Source organism: Pogona vitticeps, chromosome 5, assembly GCF_051106095.1.
Source record: "Pogona vitticeps strain Pit_001003342236 chromosome 5, PviZW2.1, whole genome shotgun sequence".
Taxonomy (NCBI): Eukaryota; Metazoa; Chordata; class Lepidosauria; order Squamata; family Agamidae; genus Pogona; species Pogona vitticeps.
Window position 1 is genome coordinate 148050646 of NC_135787.1, and position 24235 is coordinate 148074880.

Below are 24235 nucleotides of genomic sequence, written 5' to 3' on the forward strand. Positions count from 1 at the left end.
CTTAACGTGGGCAATAATGCCCTCCAGGGGGCAATTTCATTTTTCAGGGGGGTGGTAGAACGAAAAGGGGCGGCATGGGGGCAGTGGAACAAAAGGAGGGCGGTAGGGGGGCGCTGGAGCGAGTCAAACCTATGAAGGCAGCTGCAGCCGCAGTGCTGGCAGTGGATCCAGTGGTGCCACTGCCAGATGATCCAGCTCTTTCTGCCTGCCACGTCTCACCTTTCTCCCTTAGGGGAGCACTGAGTGTGGATTGGGTGGAAGGAAAGGGTCTCTCGGGTCCCCGTCCTCGCCCAGTGAAGTGCTGCCTTGCCCCTGGGTGAGGAGGGGGAGACAAGCCCCATTTGTCCATCCTGCCTTCCCACCCACCTTCCCACCTGTTGTAAGGGAAGCGCGGAGAGAAACGGGTCGGTTTGGGGTGGCGTGGCAGGATTTCTAGGAACAGGGCTGGCTCGGGTCATCCTGGGTGGGTGGGAATTCGGCAGCTTTTTCGGCTTTTCTTGTTGTCCTGTTGTAGCTGGCTGTCTGTCAGGGGGGAAGAAAGTTCACCTGGCCAACTTTAAATGGCTTTGAGGGACGTCAAACTTGAGATCTTCCCCTGTCTTCTGTGTACACGGGTGTGATGTGCCTCTATGTGTAAATCCTCTGGGAGAGAAAGCTCTCAAATTGAACTGAGAGCACTGAGGGCAAAATCCATGGGGCTGTCATAGAGAGACTTAAGCAAACACACTGCGGAAAGTCAGCCGCTCCTCTTTCTCCCTGAACCCTGAGGATCCATTCAGTGAAGGAGAAAAGGACAGCATGTCAGTGGCTTGAGTATAACAATTTGCTTCAATAAGGGGGTGGCGGGGGCCGCTCCACAAGGTTTAGAGTACAACTCCTACAATCCCCTGCCCTTGACCCACCTTTCCACCCATTGCAATGGAAGCGCGGAAAGAAACGGGTCGGTTTGGGGTGGCACACCATCTCTCATTGAGCTATTCAGCAGCTCAGTGGTTTATTGTTCTGTTGGGTACTTGGAAAGTTGTTTTTAAGGAAATTCGTTATGGATGCTGTTGTAACCCTCCTCCCCCAAAGTAATTTGTGTGAGTAAATGTTGCAAAGAGTGTTAGTTATCATTACTTTCTGACTATTGTAAAACCCTTAGGACTGTGAAGTGCTGCAGAATAATTTTGATGTAGGCAAAGTACAGTAGGTGAAAGAGCTGGAGGCACTGTAGTGACAACTGCAAAGGATAAGGATGATGGTGGCTGAGCATAGTGGTGGTGCTAAAGAAGAATTGAAACTGTGTCAGTTGGTGGGATCACCAACTTATTTTTCTTTAAAGTTTGAGACTGATGAGATAAAGTAGCTGAGCGATTCTCATGGGAAGAAGAATGGCCACAGAAACAATGAGAGCATCTGCCCTAAACATGTCAATATCAAAAGTACAGCGGAACCTCAAGTTGCAAATGTCCCTACCTACAAACATTTTGACTTACGAACAGCTCCATTTGCAAAAATTTGCATTGACTTGCAAATGGAGCTTCGACCTATGAACGAAAAAAGGCAGGAGTAAAAGTCAGGAAATTCAAATTTCCCCTGCCTTTTTTTTTCGTTCCATTCAAACTGCTGGTGGTGAAGAGGCTGCTTTTTCACCCCAACGGTTAGGAAAAGGAACCCCCAGGAGGTCTCCGATGGTGGCGGGAGACACTGCCAGGGCTTCGCCGCCGCCATCGGAGACCTCCTGGGACTCCCCGCCACCGTGATCGGTGCCTTCTGAGGCCTCCGGAGGGTCTGATCGCACCAGGGGAGCAATATTAAATTTCCCGCCCTTTTCTGCCACCGCGACTGGACCCCCAGGATGTCTCCCAGGGCTTCCCCACCATCGGGGACCTCCTGGGACCCCCCCCCAGCCACAGCGATCAGCACCTTCAGAGGTCTCCAGAGGCCTCCTGGGGGTCCAATCGCGCCAGGGGGGAGCAATATTAAATTTCCCGCCCTTTTCTGCCACCGCGATCAGACCACTGGAATGTCTCCCAGGGCTTCCCCGACGCCACCCGAGGCCTCCTGAGGGTCCCCCACCACTGCGATTAGTGCCTTCAGGCTTTCCCGGGAGGTAGACTGGGCCTACCAGGCTTACCCTGGTTTTTTGCAGTCCCAGCGTGGGACTTGCAGTGTTTTGTTTTGTTTTTTGGCATTTTTTTTCTTTCCCCAGAATGCATTAATCAGTTTTCAATGCATTCCTATGGGAAATGGTGCCTCAACCTATAAACTTTTCAACTTGAGAACACCGTTCCAATACGGATTAAGTTCGTAAGTCAAGGTACCACTGCAGTCAAACTAGTCTGTATCAGGAGAACTGTAAGAATAGTAGTCATGTGTATCATGCCTAAAAGAGTGCCATTAAGAAAGCTAATCTGTCAGTGTGGTGAATAATGGTCTTGGGCTCAAGAAGGCTATTGAGAATGATAACAGTGTTGCAGGGGTAACATGGAGGACAAAGGAGTCTTCTTGCTTGAACTAGTATTGGTTGGTCCCAGGGTGGCTCAACATAGTCATAGTGTCAATATTGGTGTGGGGGGGAGGCTCCAGTCTTGAGCTCTGCACTGCACAGAAAAAAAATAAAAGTTTGATTGATGGGGAGGTGTGATGGAGCAAGACAGATGTTCGCTCTTGGCGCTGAAGGTTGTTGAGTCAGTACTAATTAGGCATAAGTTTGGTATTATTACTATTGTTTTAGAGCCTTGTAGCGCTGTGGTTAAACTGCTGTACTGCAGCCAAAACTGTGCTCACAACCTGGGGTTCAATCCCAGGTAGCTGGCTCAAGGTTGACTCAGCCTTCTATCCTTCCAAGGTCGGTAAAATGAGTACCCAGCTCGCTGGGGGGGGGGGGCAATGTGTAGCCTGCATAATTAACTTGTAAACCGCCCAGAGAGTGCTTGAAACACTATGGGGCAGTATATAAGCAGCATGCTTTGCTTAGCTTTATAGGCTGCCTTTCTCCTTACAAGGGGACCCAAAGCAGCTCACAATATTAAAAGAAGAGAATTAAAAATATAACTTAAACATTAAAAACAATTAAACTGTACACTAATTAAAATACAACTGATTAAAAGCAGGTAAACATTAAAAACTACCTTAACTTTAAAATGGCACTATGCTGAGATCTGCTGCAAAGTTCTCCTTCCAACACTGAGCCCAAGCAAACCACTTATTCAGGACCAATTGAGACCTCCATGGATTGTGGTAGGGGTTCAGTTTGGGCAGATGACTGACTGGGGGCTTGAGCAGTCAATGTTGGTGGCACTGGAGGAGAAGCCTGAGTTGATGCCTGGGGCTCTGCTGTAGCAGGAGCATGTTCTTCCAGGTTCTTTGTTTTCTTTTTTGACTGGTCCTCTTTGCGTTTGGCCAAGTTCTTTGGTAGTGCTTGTGCAGCAAGAGTGGTATCATCTCGACTCTGGGCAGGATCCCTCAGTATCAATTTGTCAATGCCTCTGAATATCAAAGGGATCACATCACAACATATTGCAGCCACCATCAGTAAGTCTTTCAATGGGGTTCTGCAAATTGGGCTCAAAGGTTGCTGGGAGGCTCAGTTAGCAGCCTGAAGGGATTGCTCCCTGAGGAAGAGTTCTAGTTTAGAAACTCTACTGCAGAAGCCTATTTTGCTGAATCCTCAGCAAATACAATGGTACCTCGATTTACTAACTTAATCCGTATTGGATTGGAATGGTGTTTGTACGTCGAAAAGTTTGTAAGTTGAGGCAAGATTTCCCATAGGAATGCATTGAAAACCATTTAATCCATTCAAACTGTTTTTTGTTCATATGTTGAGGCGCTGTTCATAGGTAGAGGCATTAATTCCCAAAGGAACTAATGCAAAGCCGGTTAATCCGTACTCTACCACTAGGGGGAGAATTTTTTCTTCTTCTTTTGACCAAAGATGAACTTAGGTCAAAAAAAGGCCAGGAAAGGTTTTTTTCCTGTTCATAAGTTGAGGCTCAGTTCGCAAGTTGAAGCAACATTTTGCGAAGCTGTTCGTAACTTGGAACGTTCGCAAGTGGAGACGTTCGTAAGTCGAAGTACCACTGTAGGGCACTGAGTTGTCTTATGGCCCTCTCCCAAGCAACAGATGCACTTACTGTGGCTGTCAGCATGGGAGATCCTCCTGCTGTAGCCAGGCTCACTGGGGCCATAAAAGACCTGAGGAAGAGTGGGGTAGAGAAGAAACAAAACCCAGCTTTCGGGGGGGGGGGGATTAGATAAAGTACAGAAGAGAACAAATGAGGAGAAAGAGAAGAAAACTAATTACCACAAGGTGAATCTGCTTTCATCTGAGAAACTCCTAGGTGTTGCTCTCATGGTGGGAAGAAAGGAACTGAGGAGGTGGTCATGCACACCAGTACAAGGACAGGGGAGACAGTAGAGAAAAAGAGATGTTTTTACTCTAAAAGCTTCCAGATGGGATCTTGCACAGGCAGTCTGGCCACATGTGTGAATCACAGAGACCATGATAATGAAGAAAATGACTCCTGTTCCTTTGTTCCTCTTTTTGAAGCTATTATACTAGTTAGCAATACCTGAATTCCAAAACTAAGTACAAATTTGCCATCTGAGCTTGTAATGTATTTTTACTCTGCTCTTCCCCCTAAAGATCCCAGAATGATGTTTACAGCTCTCCCACACATAGCCATCATCACAACCCTATGAAGAACTTAGGCTGCAAGATAATGACTGGTCCACAATTACCAAAGGAATTTCATAGCTAAGAGAGAAATTTAAGTAAATGCCTTCTTTATTAGTTTCAGTCCTCTAGATATTTCCTTGAAGGACTGCATAAATTATTATATGAGGTACTTGTCAGTCTTAGAACCGATGAGATTAGGTAGCCAAAGGGGTACTTTTTAGGACAACCTGCAGAATTCACTCCATGAAGGGGCTTACCATTGCCAACATTCAGAAATGCTAAGAACTAAAGTCCAACAACAGCAAGAAGGCTGCATTTTGTCCATGTGATATGCAGTAAATCACTCTTGTGATTGCATCTGTTCTTCTGTATCTTATGTGTATTGCTGTTTTCCCTACTGCTATCAAAAACCATATTTATTTATTTATTTATTGGATTTCTATCCTGCCCATCTAGACCAAAGGTCTACTCCATATGGTCCTTGCATATCAGTAACAGTATTTATTTATTTGATTAGTCATTTCAACCATATAAAAAAACATGCAAATCAAACAGATCCAAAGGGTCTTTGTATACAATCCAAAGACAAGGGCAGGTGATACATTTATCAGACCACCACCACTACCCAAAAACCCATGCACACACACAAATACAAGCTAACTTTTTATTATACAGGTCTTTATCAGACTGGGCACCACAGTTGAGAATGGTGAAGAAAGCACATAAAAGTTTCAAAAATCATAGCCAGATGTGTGAGCAAGACTTTCCTTCTTAAAGGAAGAATCAAAATGGGGGCCGAAAATTCAGTATTGTTTCAAATTGAAATTTTGATAGTATGGAATGGAATGTTTCCCTGAAAATTATTAAGCGTTGTCTTGACTGGCAAACCCTTATCCAATAAATGTGAGAGACATTTCATTCCACATTTTTTCATCTTCAAATTCAAGGTGGTAAAGAGAAAAAACTTTGCTGGTTCCATTCTTGATCATGCATCACTATGTCAGAGCTGCTGAGGTCAGCATTGCTGGTTAGACATGGTACTCCTGCATTAGTAAACACGTAGGATCAAAGCCTAGGACATAAGGAAATTAGATTCTTGGTTGTACCCCTCCCTTTAACTCTTCTTGAACGTTTCCTCTAAACTGCATGCATGCATGTGTGCATAACACTGTATCAACCCCATGCAGCCAGATTGATGTTGCTGCCGATTTGCTTCTGGTTGCAGGCAGAAACCTGCAGGAGGGGAGCTTTGCACAGCACTAGTATGAATGAGAGGGAATGTTGCTCTTCTCCCTTAAAGTTGCTAGTAAATCTGAAAAATGATCATCTGTCCTACTGAGATTGGACACCTGTGACACGATGAAAATGCACCCTGAGAACAAAAGCAAAGCGGTAGGAAGACTGAAAGAATTTAAAAATTTCCAGAACGATACAGACAAGTCTTGATAATTTGAGCCGCTCTGGAAAGATGGGGAACCAACAGCTGACAGCATTTTAAAGACAAAGAAGCAACAATTTCCATTTGTATTTAAAAAATAAAACAAACTGTTGGGAAAACAAAAACCATATTACAATACAGTGATGCCTTGCAAGACGAAAATACTTCATCTGCAAACCGTTTTGTATTGCGAAAATTTCGTCTTGTGAAGCACGGTTTCCCATAGGAACGCACTGAAATTTAATTAATGTGTTCCTATTCATCTTGCGAAGCATGGCCATTGAAAAATTTGTCTTGCGAGTCACCCAGAAAATCGCAAACCACTTTCGTCTTGCGAGTTTTTCGTTGTGTGAGGCATTCGTCTTGTGAGGCATCACTGTAATGGAAACTATTGTTAGTATTTGGCAGTGTAATACACAGCAGAAGGCCAGAGTACTGTAATGACAGAGTGTTAGACTACGACACAAGAGGCCCTGTTTCACATTCCAACCCAGCTATGGAAACTCACTAGGAGTCTAGCAATGGTAAGTAACTCCCTGAACATCTCACATCTCAAGGAATTATTAAGGTCACCAAAAACTGAAAGTGACTTGACAGCACATAACAATAATACACAGTAAAACTGTTTCCACTCTTTAATTCTCCTGTAAAGACTGCTTTCTACTTGTATTTCTCCAACAGACAATGAAAACATATGCTGTAGTAAGACATTAAGTCTTCACATGCAACAAAACTTTTAATAACTCTATAGATCATATTAAACCTGCCATTTTTATCCTGAGTATCTCTCCACAAATGCTTAATCCCATTTCATACCCAGAAAAAATGAAAGTGGTCCGTGTGTGAAAAGACTGACAATGCCAGAAATTACGCAGGCATAACCTTTAAAATTTTTTAAGCACAAGGTAATGCCATTTCCCCCAGTTGTTTCTCTTCAGGGGCCATTCTGCTAAAGAATTAAATACAAGTTAGTCCTCATCTGGTCTACATTTGGTCTATAGCTGAATTCTATCACATAACATTTTAAGAGTAAATCTACTTTCTCTACAAAATACTTCCAAGTTAACAAATATGGACAAAGAATTCTTTTTCTCATACATTTACAAAAATAAATGTATAATATCTCTTATTTGAAAATACTAGGACATAGGAGCCCAATTCCTTCCATTTTATCACAGCTCTTGAGACAAAGTTTGTGTCCCACAAAGGCATCTTCAAATGTTCACATTGTAATCTGGTCTATGGATTTTATGAAAATTCTGTGTCTTCTGGCTTAATCATTATATATTGCTACAAGTAATGCAACACAGGAGGTCTTTTTAAGAATCACTATCAATTCAGAAGTCCAAATTTTTTTCCAACAGATTCCACCTCTTTGCAGCTGTCCCCCCCAGAATGTTCTAGATACGTATTGTCATCAGTGTTTCATTACACAATGTCTCTAATGCATATGAAGAAGGGGGATAAGATTCTTTACTTCTCGTATATTTTAGAAAATTCCTCTTCTTCAGATTCACCAGTTGCTAACCTCATATATAAAATGGCTCACCGAAACTCTATCAGGCTCGCCTTCCAATGAAGCAGTCTCCATGCTGGAACAGATCTTGTCTTTTACTTAGAGTTCTTCCATTCTGCAATCTATTAAAAAAAACAACACACACATACACACTATGAGTTATTTGTTACAGACAATATAATGCACTCAAACTACTGAAGAGCAAATGCTACACATTATTCACTACCAATACATATGCTTTCTGAAAATGTTACTTTTCCCATATTTATAGGAAATACACTATTGGCAGGTTAGCACCCATCCCAAAAGGAGATGCACACATTTCATAAAACTGACTGCTATTCAGTATTAAATAATTATAGTTAAATAAGAGGGACAATATATTGTAACCATATACTGTTCCTAGAAAAATCTATTTCTTCCAGCTAAGAGTACTGCAGCTAAGCATGGAAGAAACAGGGATATATGACGGCATAGCCCCTACTACTCAGTCTCACAGCTTTCATCCCACAAGACCTACCTCCATTACATCACTGCAAGCAAATCATCTTAGAACTGCAGAAAGGACCTTATGGATCAAGTCCAGACCTTGTCAAGGTGGCATAGTGGGGAATCGAACTCCCAACTTCTGGCTTCACAGACAGCTCCCTAAAACACTGAGCTATTCAGCATCTCAGTGCTTCACACTGCTTAATCACTTTTTAATCTCCTGCCCAGCCAATGTCTATCTATAGTTTAATATTATGCCCAAACTGGGATCCTTGGTTTGTTATTCTCTTGATAACAGAGAATAATCAAGTAATGGGTGTTCTTAGCTTAGAATACCGGCTTGTTAGAAGAATAACACCCAGTATCTCATAATATCATGATATAAGAACAATGATCTGACTGTCTCATTTCAACCATGAATGAAACAAGAATGATTATTTCTTTCTACATAGCAATATAGAAAGGAATTGGTTTCACAGAAACTGTTTAAGCTTTGAGATCCAAGTACTGTATTAGGATGGTAAAATAAACACATCACAGAAAACATTTCTGCCACAATTCCTCTAAACACAAATGCCCTATTTACATATAAATCAAAACATTATTCATATCCATGTATCTAAAAAATGACAAAAGAAGCTGAATAAACTATTATAGCTATTTCCTTATACCAGGTGGCTCCCAGATATCTTGCATGCTAATCTCATCAATCTCCCTCAGCACAACCAGTATCATGAATGATGAGATTACATTCAAAACTTTTCAAAAGTAACAAGTTAAAGGACGCTGCTCTACGCATCCAGTAACAGCAAGCTCTTATGCAGTAAACTGTCATTTATGGTCTTTTAAACAGGTTGATGGAATTGTCTGTAGAGACCTTATTTACTGTTTCTACTGCAGTAACTATGTCAGTCTGTTGCAAGAAAGTATCTTATAACAATTTTAACAAGTTCTATTTTGAATGACATTTTGTGGTTATGTACAAGACAGCTCATGCTTACTATCACTGTTAATCTTAAAGGTGTGCAAGACTATTTATTTATTGCTGTACTAATTTATACAGAAACATCAGGATACTCTGCACATCTGCCTTTGAAAACAAAAGTAACACTATCTTTTATATATAGATGATTTTCATTAATTTTCACAGAGTTTGCATTTATTTTCATACAGTGTCGCTTGCTCTACACATCCTGGAGATTCATAAAATCCCAAACAATGAAGACACCAGGTCTGACAAACTTCTACCAATCTCTATGCTTTCTATGATGTTCTTTGTTAATCAAAATGCCAAACACAACATAGTCTGCTGTCCTTGACATGCTTTTATTTCTATCACTACTATCGTGTTTCTCCAAAGATAAGACAGGGTCTTATATTAATTTTTGTTCCAAAAAAAGCATTGTGGCTCATTTTCAGGGGATGTTTTATTTTTTTCATGTACAACAGTCTACATTTATTCAAATAGAGTCATGTCATCTTCTGGTTGCTGCACAGTGGTGCACAATGGTGGACAGTGGGGTTTCACTTAACTAGGGCTTATTTTTGGGGTAGGGCTTGTATTACGAGCATCCTGAAAAATCATACTAGGACTTATTTTCAGGTTAGGTCTTATTTTCGGGAAAACACAGTATGAATGGCCCATAACTTAGTGGAAGAGCTGCCAATCCACCACTTCAGAGCGAGGCCTTCCTAGACCACAGACCTGTTCCAATGAGCAAGGTAAAATGTTCTCATCCTCAAAAATAAATCAAAAGAGAATAAAGTTTAAAACAAGGACTCAAGTATATATGAAAATACTAATACTAACAACAACAACAACAGCAACAAAACATCACCACCAACATCAACAATAATAACCAACAACAATAGTGGTGGAAATACAATCAAAGCCATAAATACATGGGGAGTCCCAGTAGTTAGATACCTAGATAAAACATTAGATTGGACACAAAGTAAATTAGAAAAACTGGAGTGAAAAAATGGAAATTAATGAATATGCATTGTGTACTATCCAAAAAGTGATGTGGACAGATTCTATTTAATGACAAAGGTCATGGATTACTACAAATACAACAGGTTGTACAGGAAGAAAAAGGAATGTAAATAATGATATTAATAGAGGTAGAGAAAAATTACTTCAGGCAGTGAAAATGGAAAACAGCTTGAAAATAACTGAAATGAAGGCTGAATTTAGGAAACAACAATTGGAAATTAAATAGCTGGAAAAATAAACTACTGCATTGACAATATCTGAGAAATATTGATGGGAAACATAATAACTTTACTTGGGCATCTCTAAAACTGGAGACCATCAAGAAACTGAAAGCTTAATCTTTGCTGCAGAAGAACAAGCACTCCAAACTAATGTCATGAAAGCTAAAATTCAAAGAATTGGTGTAAACAGCAAATGTCAACTCTGCCAAGAAAAAGATAACACCATGTCACACCTCATCTCTGAGTGTTCAAAGACTGCACAGACAAGGCTAGACATGACAGAGTTGCAAAATTAATACATAGGTCATTTTATAAAAAAAATATAATCTGCCAGCATCCAAGAATCTGTGGGAACATCAGGTAAAGAAAATGTCAGGAAACAACCAAGTTAAGATATTTTGGGGGAAAATATCAAGAAATTTCACACAGTATTATAAGCAGTTGCAGATCTCAGAAATGACATCATCAGCACTTTTAAAAAATGGCAATACAGTATTTGCAAAAGCATAATACTGTGTCAATATTTAACAGATACTTGTTTTTTGTGTAAAACTTGTATCTGTTGTATAATACCAGTCAATATTTTTATAATTTTGATTGACTGTATCTGATATTTTTGATTAACAACAGCAACAATAATACATCGCTTTCATGCCATTTCATTTTAAAAAAAAATGTTAAACTATTGAAAATACTGTAAAGTCATTTATATATTAGGCTGCATAAAGAGATGAGTTACTACTTGTTGTATGTCTCACCAAGGCAAGGAGCAAGAATACCAGGTTGCTGAATAGCTATGTGGGGAAATTGTTGTAAGCAAAACATTCCTCAAAAAGGCAACTCATAAGTCATTAAAGGCAGTTTTTCATATATGCGCCATTCACTCTTGAAATACCAGTTCTAGAAGGTTCAGTGCCCAATCAATATCAATTGAAGAGAAAATAATTTCCAAGCCCATAAAAACTATCACTAGCTCAAATGAGTTAGTGGTGAATAGCTCAACATAAAGGAAACAAATACCTGTACAGTAGTGAACTTGTCATCTCATTACAGCCCAACTAAATAGCAGGTTGTTTCCTTTCCCCCAGCTGATAAACAAAGAACTACAGAGCACTCTTACAGTCTAACCCAGTATGCAGTCATACAGTCTAACCCAGTATGCGGTCATTTTACTTCAGTTAAATATGGAGTATCTCCCAAAATATTTAGGTTGGTCTAATCATACTTCAGAGTTCAGCACAAACACTACTTCTTTTGGCATTTATCAAAAGAGACATTTTGCAACAGTATTTACAACAGTATTTCTGCTCTTGAGCAGAAGACACAAGAGCCATTTCATTAACTAATTACAGGTAACCATCAGGTTAAAAAAACTAACTGGCCATTATTGGAAACAAATGTTCATGGAATGCTCAGGAGGTAATGAATAATGGACAACCTAATATCTACCCTGGTGTATGTGTTGTTTCTGAGCATGAAACCCTTAAGACAAGTTATTCAGCTTCCTGTTGTTGTTAAGTGCCATTAAGTCACCTCTGACTTACAACAACCCTATGAATGAGAGATCTCCAAAATGCCCTGTCCTCAACTGTCCTCTTCAGCTCTTGTAAACTCAATCTCAACTTCCTAACAGTGCAGTATTTCTTTCTCTCAGGGCATGAAATTCTCTCACAACTGAACCTGGAGCCTCTTGCATAGAAACAAGAATTTTGCCTCTAGGACTTTGCTTAAGCAATCTGACTATATTTTGGACAAATTCAAAGAATGTTAATAATCTATTATCTGTCTTGTTCCTGAAAATACGTAGCTGTGGGCAAAGGACTGAGACACTCATAAACCTTACAGTTTCTTCCTAGCATAAACTCAGTGCCATGGACAAATAAAATGCTGCACTATTCCTGCTGCAATTCTAATTATGGCAAAAGTATTAAGAGCAACTCTGCCTAGCCAAAAACCCAAGAATATCTAACCTGGTATTTTATTCCACTAGTACCACTCCACATGCCTACAGGGACACCATAAACAAAGCATGAATTCAACAGCATCCTCTCAGTCATACTTCCAAACAACAAAGAATATTAACCTTTTATATTGCAGCTAATGTACAGCGATTATGAGCAGTAATCACTGAAGACAAAGAAATCCTGAGAAGATTGCAGGACCACATCCTTCCCTTCCTCTCCCCATAAAAGAGGATCCTTTATCTTTACCAAACATTACAAGAGCACCAATGGTATTAATTAGGATTCCTTCTTAGTAAGAATATGATCCAATTGTCAAAATATTGTAAGTGTCCATGATGGTAAAATAATTGACAGTCTAAAATAGACCTCAGTCAGCTTAACATTTTAATTCCACATTTCAATTTATTTTTAAAAAATCTAGGGCATGCTATAGTTCAGTGGGCCCCAACTTTTTCAGGATCTCAGACCGGTTTGGGGTGGGAGGGGTCAGTGCGTGGGTCGGCGTGGTGCGCTCATCCGCGAACACGTCCGCTCACCCATGCATGCGTACACGCATGCCACGCCCACCATGTGCCATGCAGGGGAGGAGGAGATCGGTCTCCGCGGCCCGGTCTTGCGAAGCTCACGGACTGGCACTGGGCTACGGACTGGGGGTTGGGAATCCCTGCTATAGTTGAAGAACATTAATGTGAAAATCAGCCACTATAAAACCAAAACATGAGAAGCTCAAAACATTAGCAAAAAACAGCAGACTTAGATTTTAAAATGTCCAAATAATTAAAGTGCTTGTTGCCTGTATAGAAATAAATTTGATCCTACATGAGCCTCCCTGGGGGAGGACATCTAAACAGAGCATCACAGCCAAAAAAAGGAGTCTTTTATCAATTTCTGACAGTGGAACTACCACAAATAAGACTTCAGCTCATCTTACCACACTGATACTGGGGTAGGCAAGCCCTTCCGAGAAGGCTAAATGAGGAACAGAAAGAGGAAACAAATATGCAGGATTAAGAAATAATTGCATCATATGCAAACAAAATTAGCAGAAATACTAAGCATTAGTAGCATTGTACAATGGCCAGTCTGAGGCACCTTTCCGTATATTCTCTATTGCTACAATCCAATACTTGGTTTATTTGTCTCCACATTCTGTATCTGTGTCAACTCTGAAGTAAACAGAAAGGATTAGAGCATGCAACAACTCTTAGAGCTGAATTCAGCCCAGAGATTCCAACACTGTCATTACTCAAGTGTCTCTTTAAAATATAGAATATAGTAGAACCATCTTATCCACGGGATCAGTATCCACTGATTCACTTATCCACTGTCTGAAAATATTAAAAATATTTTTAAAAATCCAGAAAAAAACTATTTTTGCATATATTATCAGAATTGGCCACTAGAGGGAGTCAGAGATCATGCTATAACCACTGGTTCTTAACCTTGCGTTACTCAGGAGTTTTGGACTGCAACTCCCAGAAGCCTTCACCACCAGCTGTCCTGACTGGGGTTTCTGGGAGTTGCAGTTCAAAAGCATCCGAGTAACAAAGGTTAAGAACCACTGCTATAAACCAGTGGTTTCCAACCTTTTTGACACCACCAAATGGTTTAGTATACACGTGGGGGCGGGGTGTGTGCATGTGTGTTTGCAGTACATCTGTGACTAGGGTCGTGCATAGGAGGAGCCCATGGATTGGGGGGGCATCCATGCATGCATGCGGAGGGTCATGCATGTGTCCGTGCTTGGGGGTCATGCGTACATGCAGGGGGGCATGCATGAGTCTGTGTGTGCATACATGGGGGTGGGGGTGGGGGGGCAGGAGATCTGTCTCTGTGGCCTGGTCCTGCCAAGGCCACGGACCGGGATCAGTCCGTAGACCAGGGGTTGGGGACCCTTGCTATAAACACTTGTTAGTGAAGAATATATTGCATGGTATCTTGCATGCTCTAGTGACCAGTTCTGGTAATGCATTTGGATTTTTTTGTTTTTCCCCCCTTTTATCATGCTCTTTCTTGTTCACTATTGTCCACAGAGTTCAATATCCACAGGGGGCTTGGAACCAATCCCCAGTGGATATGGGGGTCCGACTGCATTTCTAATCACATTATAAATGAAGGAATCCATGACCAAAATTTTGTTGCACAGTTATGAAGGTACAAGTGAAAGAATTTAACTCTCAATGCCACTAATTAACATATCCCTACTTAGATTCCAGGATGCATATCAAGCTACTGGATATCAGGATGCATATCAAGCCAGTTCTCCAGTAAACAAGGCCAATGAAGAATAACAATTCCTAACAGCTGAACTGCATATGTTCCAATGTGTAATGATTTGTTTGTTTCGTAGGTTGGCTTCACACAAGAACGGGACCCAAGCCAGCTCATATTAGAAGAACAGAATTAAAAACATAAGTTAAACATTAAAAAACAATTAAACTGAATGCTAATTAAAGTATGATTAAATAATAAAAGTGAATAAACATCTAAAACTTTAACTTTAAAAGGGCATTCAGGGTTTCAATCATGACTGTTAAAAGCCTGTCTGAAAAGATGGGTCTTCAGGTATTGGCGGAAGGATAAAAGCTTGCAAGCCGGCCTGATCTCCCAAGGGAGAGCATTCCATAATCTGGGAGCTGCCACAGAGAAAGCCCTCTCTTGTGTTCCCATCAGTCATGTCTGTACTGGTAATGGGACTGAGAGAAGGGCCTCCTCTGATGATCTTAAGCACCACTGAGGTTTATTTGGGAAGATACAGTCCTTCAGGAAACTTGGACCCAAGCAGTGTTTGCAAATCCTATAGTACATATTTCAGTGACTATAATATTTTGAGTTCACAGTACTCTAGCATTTTAAGATTTTAATTTTAACATACATTTATTTTTTTAAAAGCCACTTATGACATCAGCCTTATAATAATAATAATAATAATAATAATAATAATAATAATAATAATAATAATAATAATAAATAATAATAATAATAATAATAATAATAATAGCAGCAGCAGCAGTAGCAGCAGCAGCATACCGCAGCCCCCTTGGAAGGCGCTGGGGCTTAAAAAAACCCCTAAAAATGAAGAACAAAGCGGCCCCCTCGGAAGGCGCTGGGGCTTAAAAAACAAAACAAAACCAAAAATAAAGCACACAGCAGCCCTATCGGAAGGCGCTGGAGCTTTAAAAAAAAACCTAAAATAAAGAACAAAGCAGCCCCGTCAGAAGGCGCTGGGGCTTTTTAAAAAATAACCAAAAATAAAGCATACAACAGCCCCATCGGAAGGCGCTGGGGCTTAAAAACGTTTTTAACTAAAAATAAACAGCACAACAAGCCCCATCGGAAGGCACTGGGGCTGAAAAAATAAACACAACAAAACACACACACACAAAATCACAGCACAAAAACATAACCCCCCCAGCCCAAACATACTCTGCAAAACCCTGTAAATGCACTTACTCAAAACCCGAAAGCAGCACCAGGCAGTCCCAAGCCTCATCCCACACACATACTCTAACCATTGAGGCAAAATAACTACAAAGAAGCTCTTCCCTGACCAACGGGGAATTTGAATTCCCCGCCTTTTTTCCCTGCCTCTTTGGATCCCAGCTCAAAGCTCTGGCTGCAAGTCGAAGCAAAATTTTGCAGCCGGAGCGGGTCGTAACTCTAAATGGTCATATGTCAGGACGGTCATAAGTCAAGGCACCACTGTACTAGTTTTAATAAAGCTGTCAACTTTATCAGATTTAAGAAGTGCCTTTTGTAGCAGTCACCCTGTCATGCATATTCTGCAGTGCACTTGCACGAACCAATAGGGAGCTGTTGGGAGGAGGAGCCAGCTATATAGAAGGGGGGCTGTAGCAGAGTGTAGGGTAGATAGGGAGGAGATAGAGAAGAGATAGAGGAGAGAGGTTTGAAGAGAAAGTTTGAGTTTTGAGGCAGAGAGAGAGTTTAGGGAGTGAACAGTCAGAGTGTTATCTGTATTAGTTAAATATAGGAGAGGTTAAAGGAAAATACATACTGAACGCTTTGTGCAACTTTAAAAATGTGCTTAAGAACTATTCCTGAAACGTCTTATAACCAATAAACCTGTTCTTATTTCAAAGTACTGAATGGACCTCAGTCTTTTACAGGAAACATAGTTGGTAAAGAGATCAACTGGTGGCAGCGTGTTACAGGACGTTGTGGGATATGTAACATGAGCTCGTTGTTTGGTGAAACAAGCAGGGGCCACGTGGTAAATGTCACACCTTTCTTTGTCCAGAAAAAAACTCTTTTTACAATACAGTGGTGCCTCGCATAACGTTTGCTTCGTTTAACGTTTTTTTCGCTTAACGTTTATTTTTTCAGTCAGATTGTGCTTCGTATAACGTTTTTCCCTATGGGCGATTTTCGCATAGCGTTTTTGGGACCATGCTTCGCTTAACGTTTTTTGTTTTAGGTCCCCTGCTTCACTTAACGATGTTTTTTTTTTCAATTAAAAAAGTGTCTTAGAAGGGTCAAAAACGGTTCTAAATGCTTGGATTCGTTAGAGGACCCCTTAAGACATGTGCAAACCTGATTTGGCTTTGATCTGACTTTTCGTTAATTTTTTGTGAATTTTTGTTTTTTGGCCCATAGGAACCAATGGACCTGTCAAAATCTGACAGCTCCATGCTTTCCTATGGGGGAGAAAACAATTTACAAAAAATTAACGAAAGTTCAGATCAAAGCCAAATCAGGTTTGCACACAACTTAGGGGGTCCTCTAACGAACCCAAGAATTTAGAACAGTTGCTGAGTCTTCATTAATTTTTTGTGAATTTTTTCTTCCCCCATAGGAAATAATGGAGCTGTCAGATTTTGACAGCTGTCAAAAGTTGGGGGGAAAAAATTCACCATTAATTAACGAAAAGTCAGATCAAAGCCAAATTAACTTTTGCATCCGTTTTAGAGGGTGCAGAAGCTAATCCAAGCATTTAAAACCATTTTTGACCCTTTTATGACACACTTAATTTTGCAAAAATTGACTTCGCAAAGCCATTGAAACATATTGAGTCAGCTACAATACATTCCAATGGAGGATACATTGTATCGTTTAACGATGTTTCCTATGGGTTTTTTCGCTTAAGGACGGCAATCCGTGCCTATTGGAACGGATTAACCGGTTTCCAATGCATCTCTATGGGAAATGGTGTTTCGCATAAAGTTTTTTTCGCATAAGGTTTTTTTTTGGAACCAATTAAAAACGTTATGCGAGGCACCACTGTATTTCAGTTTTACTAGGAGATAAGGGTGCACTTTTAAGGGAATGTGTTGAATATGTTTATCTCTGAATTCCAGAAAAGACTGGATTACAGTCTAATATGAACCTAGTATATTGCTCTGTTCACTTCTAAAGAGATTGTGCATCTCTAAAACCAAACAGTATTTATTCTTGTTTGAGAGCTTTGTTCTTCAGAGAGCAGGGGTTTACTTGCATCATCCTGGATGTTCAAAAGAATACCAGTGAAGACAGGAAAAAGGAAGGGTAAAAAATAACTTGTAGAACATGTTCCAGATATACTTTTATGCTGTGAAATAGCCTATTTTCTTAAGATTTTAAGGGCTTAATTTTGAAATAATTGCCCTTCAAGAATATTAGTACTACAGAAAACTGCAGTAATTTTGGCAAATGCATTTCTGATAGAATTACTGTAGAGTGTAAAAAAAGGCATTATAACACAAAATAAAGACAGCCTGTACCTGTAAAACCTGTTTAACAGTGGCACTATATAATAGAGCAAACAGATATCACCAGGCATGATGATGAATCACAAGTTCTTCCTGACATATATGAGAATACAGGTGTAAATCGTCATTTGTCTCAGTCTCACAAGCAACTGCAAAATTATTCTACTTTCTCCGAGTTATAACTTGCCTCAAGTAGATTATGTAGAATAATATTTGAACACAAGTAATGCAATTTGCACAAAATGATGATGGTTGCTGTGTATTGCATAGAATTTGAAGGCTCAGAAGCATCAGAAGGGACATACACAGTTATGGCCAAAAATATTGGCATTCTTGCAGAAAGTGCAACCCTTCTCTCAGAAAATTGTTGCAGTTGCAAATGTTTTGGCACTCACGTGTTCATTTCTTTGATTTACGTTGGATCAACACAAAAAAACAGAGAGGAAAAGTCAAATCTGACACAATTCCACACAGAAACCCAAACATACACTGGCCAACATTATTGGCACCCTTGACTTAATATTTGGCAGCAGCCACTTTGGAAAAAATAACTAAAACCAATCACTTCCTGTAGCCATGAAGGAGTTTCTTATACCTCTCTACTGGAATTTTGGACCACTCTTCTTTTGCAAACTGCTCCAGGGCCTTCAGATTTGAAGGATGGCTTTTCCCAACTACGGTTTTGAGATCATTCCACAGGTCTTCTATGGGATTCAGATCTGGACTCATTGCTAGCCATTTCAGAACTCTCCAGCGCTTTGTTTGTAACCATTTCTGAGTGCTTTCTGAAGTGTGTTTCGGGTCATTGTCCTGCTGGAAGACCCATGACCTCTGGTGGAGATGCAGCTTTCTGACAGTGGCCACTACGGTGCGCCCCAAAATTCTTTGGTAATCATCTGATTTCATTATACCATTCACAGAGTCAAGGCATCCAATGCCAGAAGCAGCAAAACAACCCCAAAACATATTTGAACCTCCACCATGTTGGACTGTAGGGACTGTGTTCTTTTCTTTGAATGCCTCATTTCTTTTTCTGTAAACAGTGCCATGATGTCCTTGACCAAAAAACTCTACTTTTGTCTCATCTGTCCACAGTACGTTCTCCCAGAAGGATTGTGGTTTTGTCACATAGGTTTTAGCATACCATCCTCCAGTCTTGCGTTTTTATGCCTTTGTGTCAGCAGTGGTGTTCTCCTGGGTCTCCTGCTATAGCGTCCCTTTTCACTCAAATGGCGACAGATAGTAAGAGCTGACAATGTTGTACCCTATGTCTCCAGATCATCTTGAATTTGTTGGGAAGTTAATCTGGCTTCTGTATCCACCATTCGAACAACCTTTCGTTGTAATTTTTCAGTAATTTTGCTCTTCCATCCATGTCCAGGGAGGTTAGCTACAGTGCCATGGTCTGTAAATATCTTGATGATATTGCGCACAGTAGACAGAGGAACATTAAGATCTCTGGAGATGAACTTGTAACCTTGAGATTATCTATGTTTTTCCACATTTTTTCTCTCAAATCCATAGACCAATGGTCTGGGAACAGGGGTAAATTACCCCAAATGGGGTAAAAATGAAAATCCTAGGGGTAATGAGCAAAGCCTACCTTGTAGGATTTTGAGCATAACCTTGCTAGCGTGTGAAATGAGTGCAATTGGACAGTAGTTGGAGCATTCTTTGGCACTGCCCTTCTTTGGGATTGGGATGTAGACTGATCTTTTCCAGTCCTCTGGCTGCTGCTGAGTTTTCCATTGATGATGATAAAAAAAAATAGTGCACTGGTTTTTGATGTTGGGCTGTGGCACCAGGGTGGGTGACATGATTTAGCCTGGTTTGTTCCTTTTTTGCAAACCAGACACAGAATGATTAAAGTGGTAGGAACCCACCCCCAATTGCTAGCACCGCTCTGGCAGCCACTGATGATGATTAAATCCTCTGCGAGCTAGCAAAAATTTAATGCAACTTGCTAGGCATGTTGGACACCTTACTACTCCCTATACCACCCCATGGCTGGAGTGCAATGTGTTCCAGCAAAAATAGTGCAAATCTTTATTAAAATTGGTGCATCCTGCTAGGTCGGTACACAGCCTGGCAGCCATTGATACTTATGATATATCCTGATAGTTCGGTACACAGCCTTTGTAGATTCAATAATATTTTGAATTCAAATAATGTATGATTTCCTTACTTTCAAATCCAGGGGGTAACGTCGGCGCATATAAATTTTTGGTGGGGTACAAGGTAAAAAAGTTCCCTGACCCCTGCCATAGACACCTCTTTATGCTTCACTCTTTTCTCCATGCTCAGTGTCACGCACAACACAAAGGCTGACTCAACTTTTCTCCATCTTAACAATATAGTAATATAGTGTGATTACTATATTGCCCACACCTCTTACTTGCAACAGGTGTGTCTAAATACAAATTATAGGAGCATCACATGCTTGAAAAGCAATTATTTCTTACAATTTAGACAGGGTGCCAATAATGTTGGCCAGTGCATTTTTGGATTATATCAGATTTTACTTTTCCTCTGTTTATTTTTTGTGTTGTTCCAATGCAAACCAAAGAAATGAACATGTGAATACCAAAACATTTGCAACTGCAATAATTATCTGAGAGAAGGGTCGCATTTTCTGACAGAATTGCAAGGGCGCTAATATTTTTGGCCGTGACTGTGCATCTCTTTTAAATATCAACTGTGTTTGTTGTGGGTGGGTCTTTTAACTTTTCAAATGGAAAGATACTAATTTTATGTAGACTGTTTGCACAGGTTATGGAGACATTGAAAAGAAAATATAGTACTTGAGATTATATCCAAATATGTCCCTTGGTTGATGGAAGTATATTTGAACCAGTAGCAACTTATATAAACTACTCAGGAAGAAGCATTTTTAAAAACAATTTGCTCTTCTCTGTATGGCCTCTTGCACAATTTCTCCTGCACTAAGGGGTCTCTAGCTGTCTAGGTAGGATTTTAAAAGATGAAACAAGGCAAACACAAAAAAGGAAGCATACCTCTCAGTTTTGCTGTTCACCACTAGAAAAACGCCATTAGATACAGTCCAGCATCACAGATTATATCAAACTCAGTAGCTGGTAATTTGTACAAGAAAAGAAGGTTACTCTTAAAAGAACATATGCAGAAAATTGCGTGTGAAGGACATAAAGCCCATTTTTAGAAGAATAAACACAGCAGGAAAAAGCCACCTCAGGTAAAGAATCCAAAGGATTGGTGGCCAGGGGGGGAGGATATTAATCTTGTATTCAGGAAAGGATAAAATGGGATAGAAAGAGCAAAATGAAGTGCCATACGTTAAAATCATATCTATATACTGAAGACATATGATGCTTTCAGACACCTAGCATTGTGTTTGCATTGAACTAAGCAAGCTTGTCCGTCATATAGAATTACAAAAGAGAATGGTAGTGTTTTCTCAAATATATAAATAGAAATGTTAATTTCAAAATGTAAGATATTTTCCAGTTCTTCAGAGACATTCGTAAAGTTTTGCTACAAGAACAAATATATGTAAATAACTACTTGGTTCATACTGCTGTATACCTCGGGAAAATTAAATAGCTCTCTTACACAGGAAAATAATTAGCCTCATATAAAGTACAGCCAATGGCAACGAACCACCAGAAGCAGGTGTTTTGTTTATTTTTAGAGCCAACCATGCAAATCAACAATGAGAGGGAAATGATGCTGATCCAGAAGAGCTCAACACTCATGGAGTGCTAAGAAACCACTGCTATAACTATTCAAAGAACTACTATCCCTTTTGGTTCTCTGGAAAATGAGAACCAAATCTTTGTTAAACTCCATTTCATCACATACCTTTCATCTGCCCCATTTTATCCCTTTATTTTCAAAATTCTGAAATTGCTAACACCTAAAAGTAGTGATTTGATTAGGTCTGTGGACAAACAACTATACATACATATATGTATGTATCTGATCTTCTCTCAGAGTGAGCTAATTCAAGTTGGTGATACTGCCAAAGGTGAAAGAGCCCTGTCTCAAGTGACACCCCCCCATGGAGGCATAGTTGTAGGCATGCTTGTACCTGACAGTCCACAACTGAATTCACCAGCAATATATTTCCTTCCACACTGTACAGAAAACAAGCTTAGCCGTAGCAAGCAGATCAACAGAATGAAATATAATGAAATAACCAAGTCAGCCAGAGTGTGTATGTGGACACGTGGACGATCCCCAAAATACTGTACACAGATTTACCAGTCACTACTGCAGGCCACACTGCTTCAATACCAACTAGGAACCATCCTACAACTCATCTTCAGTACTTCAGATGTTGTCAAACTCAGATGTTCCATTCTCTCCTAATGTTATAGAAATCTAAAAGGTACATGGGTGCCTTACTTATGTCACAGTTTACAAAAAATAAAGTAGTAGAATTACAACCTATTTGAAAATAAGTTCCACAAAAATTATGGAGATCTGCTGCAAATTTATGCAGAATTAACAAAATGCATCCATAATTACTTATGAACAAATACATCTCTGCAGAATAACCTACTGTCATACACAAAACAAGACTTTCAATGGACTGAACACTCCACTTACATTGCACAGAGGCTGACTAACAGGAAGGAGAAAAGCAAATAAACAAAAATACATGCCAGTTTATATGACTTGCAATATCAGACAGCGGTAATGACAACAAACATAACTTGTGCTTTTCCTCTGCAAGTGGCTTGGCACAACTTTTGCCTGCTTCATTTGCTTACTTCAGTCTCTTGATGCGCCTTTTCCGTTTTTCCTAGTTGCACATTATTATTATTATTATTATTATTATTATTATTATTATTATTATTATTATTATTATTATTATTATTATTATTATTATTATTATTATTATTATTATTATTATTATTACCACCTTATCATCAAACAGCTCTGCAAAGGGCAGGAAAGCTAGTATTCCTGTACTACAGCTGGAAAAATGCTGACAGAAAACCACTGCCTGCCCATCTTTTTTAAATGAAGCCTCATAAAACTGAAAAGATTTGTTAAAAGGCAAATATTAAAATGCTACAGGTTGAAGTATGCTACAAATTCAAGTACGGAATATACAGATCAACACAAATTCAAGAATGAGACATTAATCTGGACTTTTAGTGCATTAATCTCAGCGAACCCCCCTCAACACTGTTCCCCTCCGACATCCTCACAGAGAGGGAGCCCCACCCCACCCTACCCCCCACGTGAATAGGTAAGAAAAGGAAGCAGAATTAGAAACACAGCTCTCGGGTGCTACACATTTCAGTCACAGGCACCAAAATGGGGCACGACCGTATCCAACTTTGCAATACTGTATACTGGAGTGGCAGCAGCGCAAACAGTCTTCGTCGCTTTGATAGTTATTGTCAACGCTATGAGGTACCCGAGCGAGGTACCCAAGGTCACACCACCCAGCGCCCGACAATTAGAGGGAACCCTCCGCCGAGGCTCCCCTCGGACGGGCGACGGTTCCCCGCCTGTCCCGCCGCCTCGCACCCTCACCGCGCCGTAGGACAAGGGTCTGCGACTCGGGCAGCCCTCTCCCTGCTCAGCCAGGGCCATGAATAGATTCACACACACCCCGAGACGCCCCCCCTTCACTCTCTCTCTCTCTCTCTCTCTCTCTCTCTCTTACCTCGCTCTTCCAGGGGCCCTCCCACCGTCCCCAGACCCTCCACCTCCGGAAAAGGGCTGGGCCGGAGCCACAAGATGCTGGAAGAGGTGGTGGTGGTGGAGCGGAGAGGGGGTGGGTGAGTGGGAAATAAAGACGACTTTAGGCGCCAAGAGGAGCTCCTGCGCGCGAGCACCACCGCCCGCGCGCCGGCTGGTTTTGGCTCGCGCGCACCCCGCGCTGAGGGAGCGACTCCCCTTCCACCTTCTTCTCCTTTCCCCTTCCTTTTCTCTCGCCGCTCCTGAGAGAGTCGCGCCTCGATTCTCTCATCAACCGCCGCCGCCGCTTGACTGAATCCGCGAGCCTGCTTTAGAGGGGGAGGGGGGGCTGGGAGGCTGGGCGAGCAGTCACGCCCTTTGGAGGGGGGGTCACGTGTGTCTGGGGATCCTTAGTGCGGCGCTGAGGAGGGCCGCCGAGGCGCCGCCCCTCGGTGTCAATCGTGCGATTCTGCGGAGGGAACCGGTGGAAGGGCTTCCCTTCCGTTCGTCCCGCCCCCTTTTTTTTCTCTTCCTCCGCTTCGCTCCTGCGTAGAGAGCATCTTATCG

General features: G+C 40.9%; 1 protein-coding gene across 3 annotated transcripts in view; it reads right to left on the reverse strand.

Moving 5' to 3' along the window:
• OSBPL8 (oxysterol binding protein like 8) overlaps positions 1 to 23802 on the reverse strand; it is a 102382-nt gene extending 78580 nt beyond the window's left edge. Inside the window, exons 1-2 of one of the 3 annotated variants that reach the window (XM_020804278.3) lie at positions 23655 to 23802; positions 7654 to 7742 (exon numbers count right to left, since the gene is read on the reverse strand). In XM_020804278.3, the coding sequence (XP_020659937.2) occupies positions 7654 to 7695 (42 nt within the window). In that variant the 5' untranslated portion in view covers positions 7696 to 7742; positions 23655 to 23802. Of the gene's footprint in view, positions 1 to 7653; positions 7743 to 23521; positions 23629 to 23654 lie in introns of those variants that run through there. The other 2 variants (XM_073000353.2, XM_078376931.1) reach the window with 2 other exon arrangements.
• Positions 23803 to 24235: the final 433 nt, after the last annotated feature.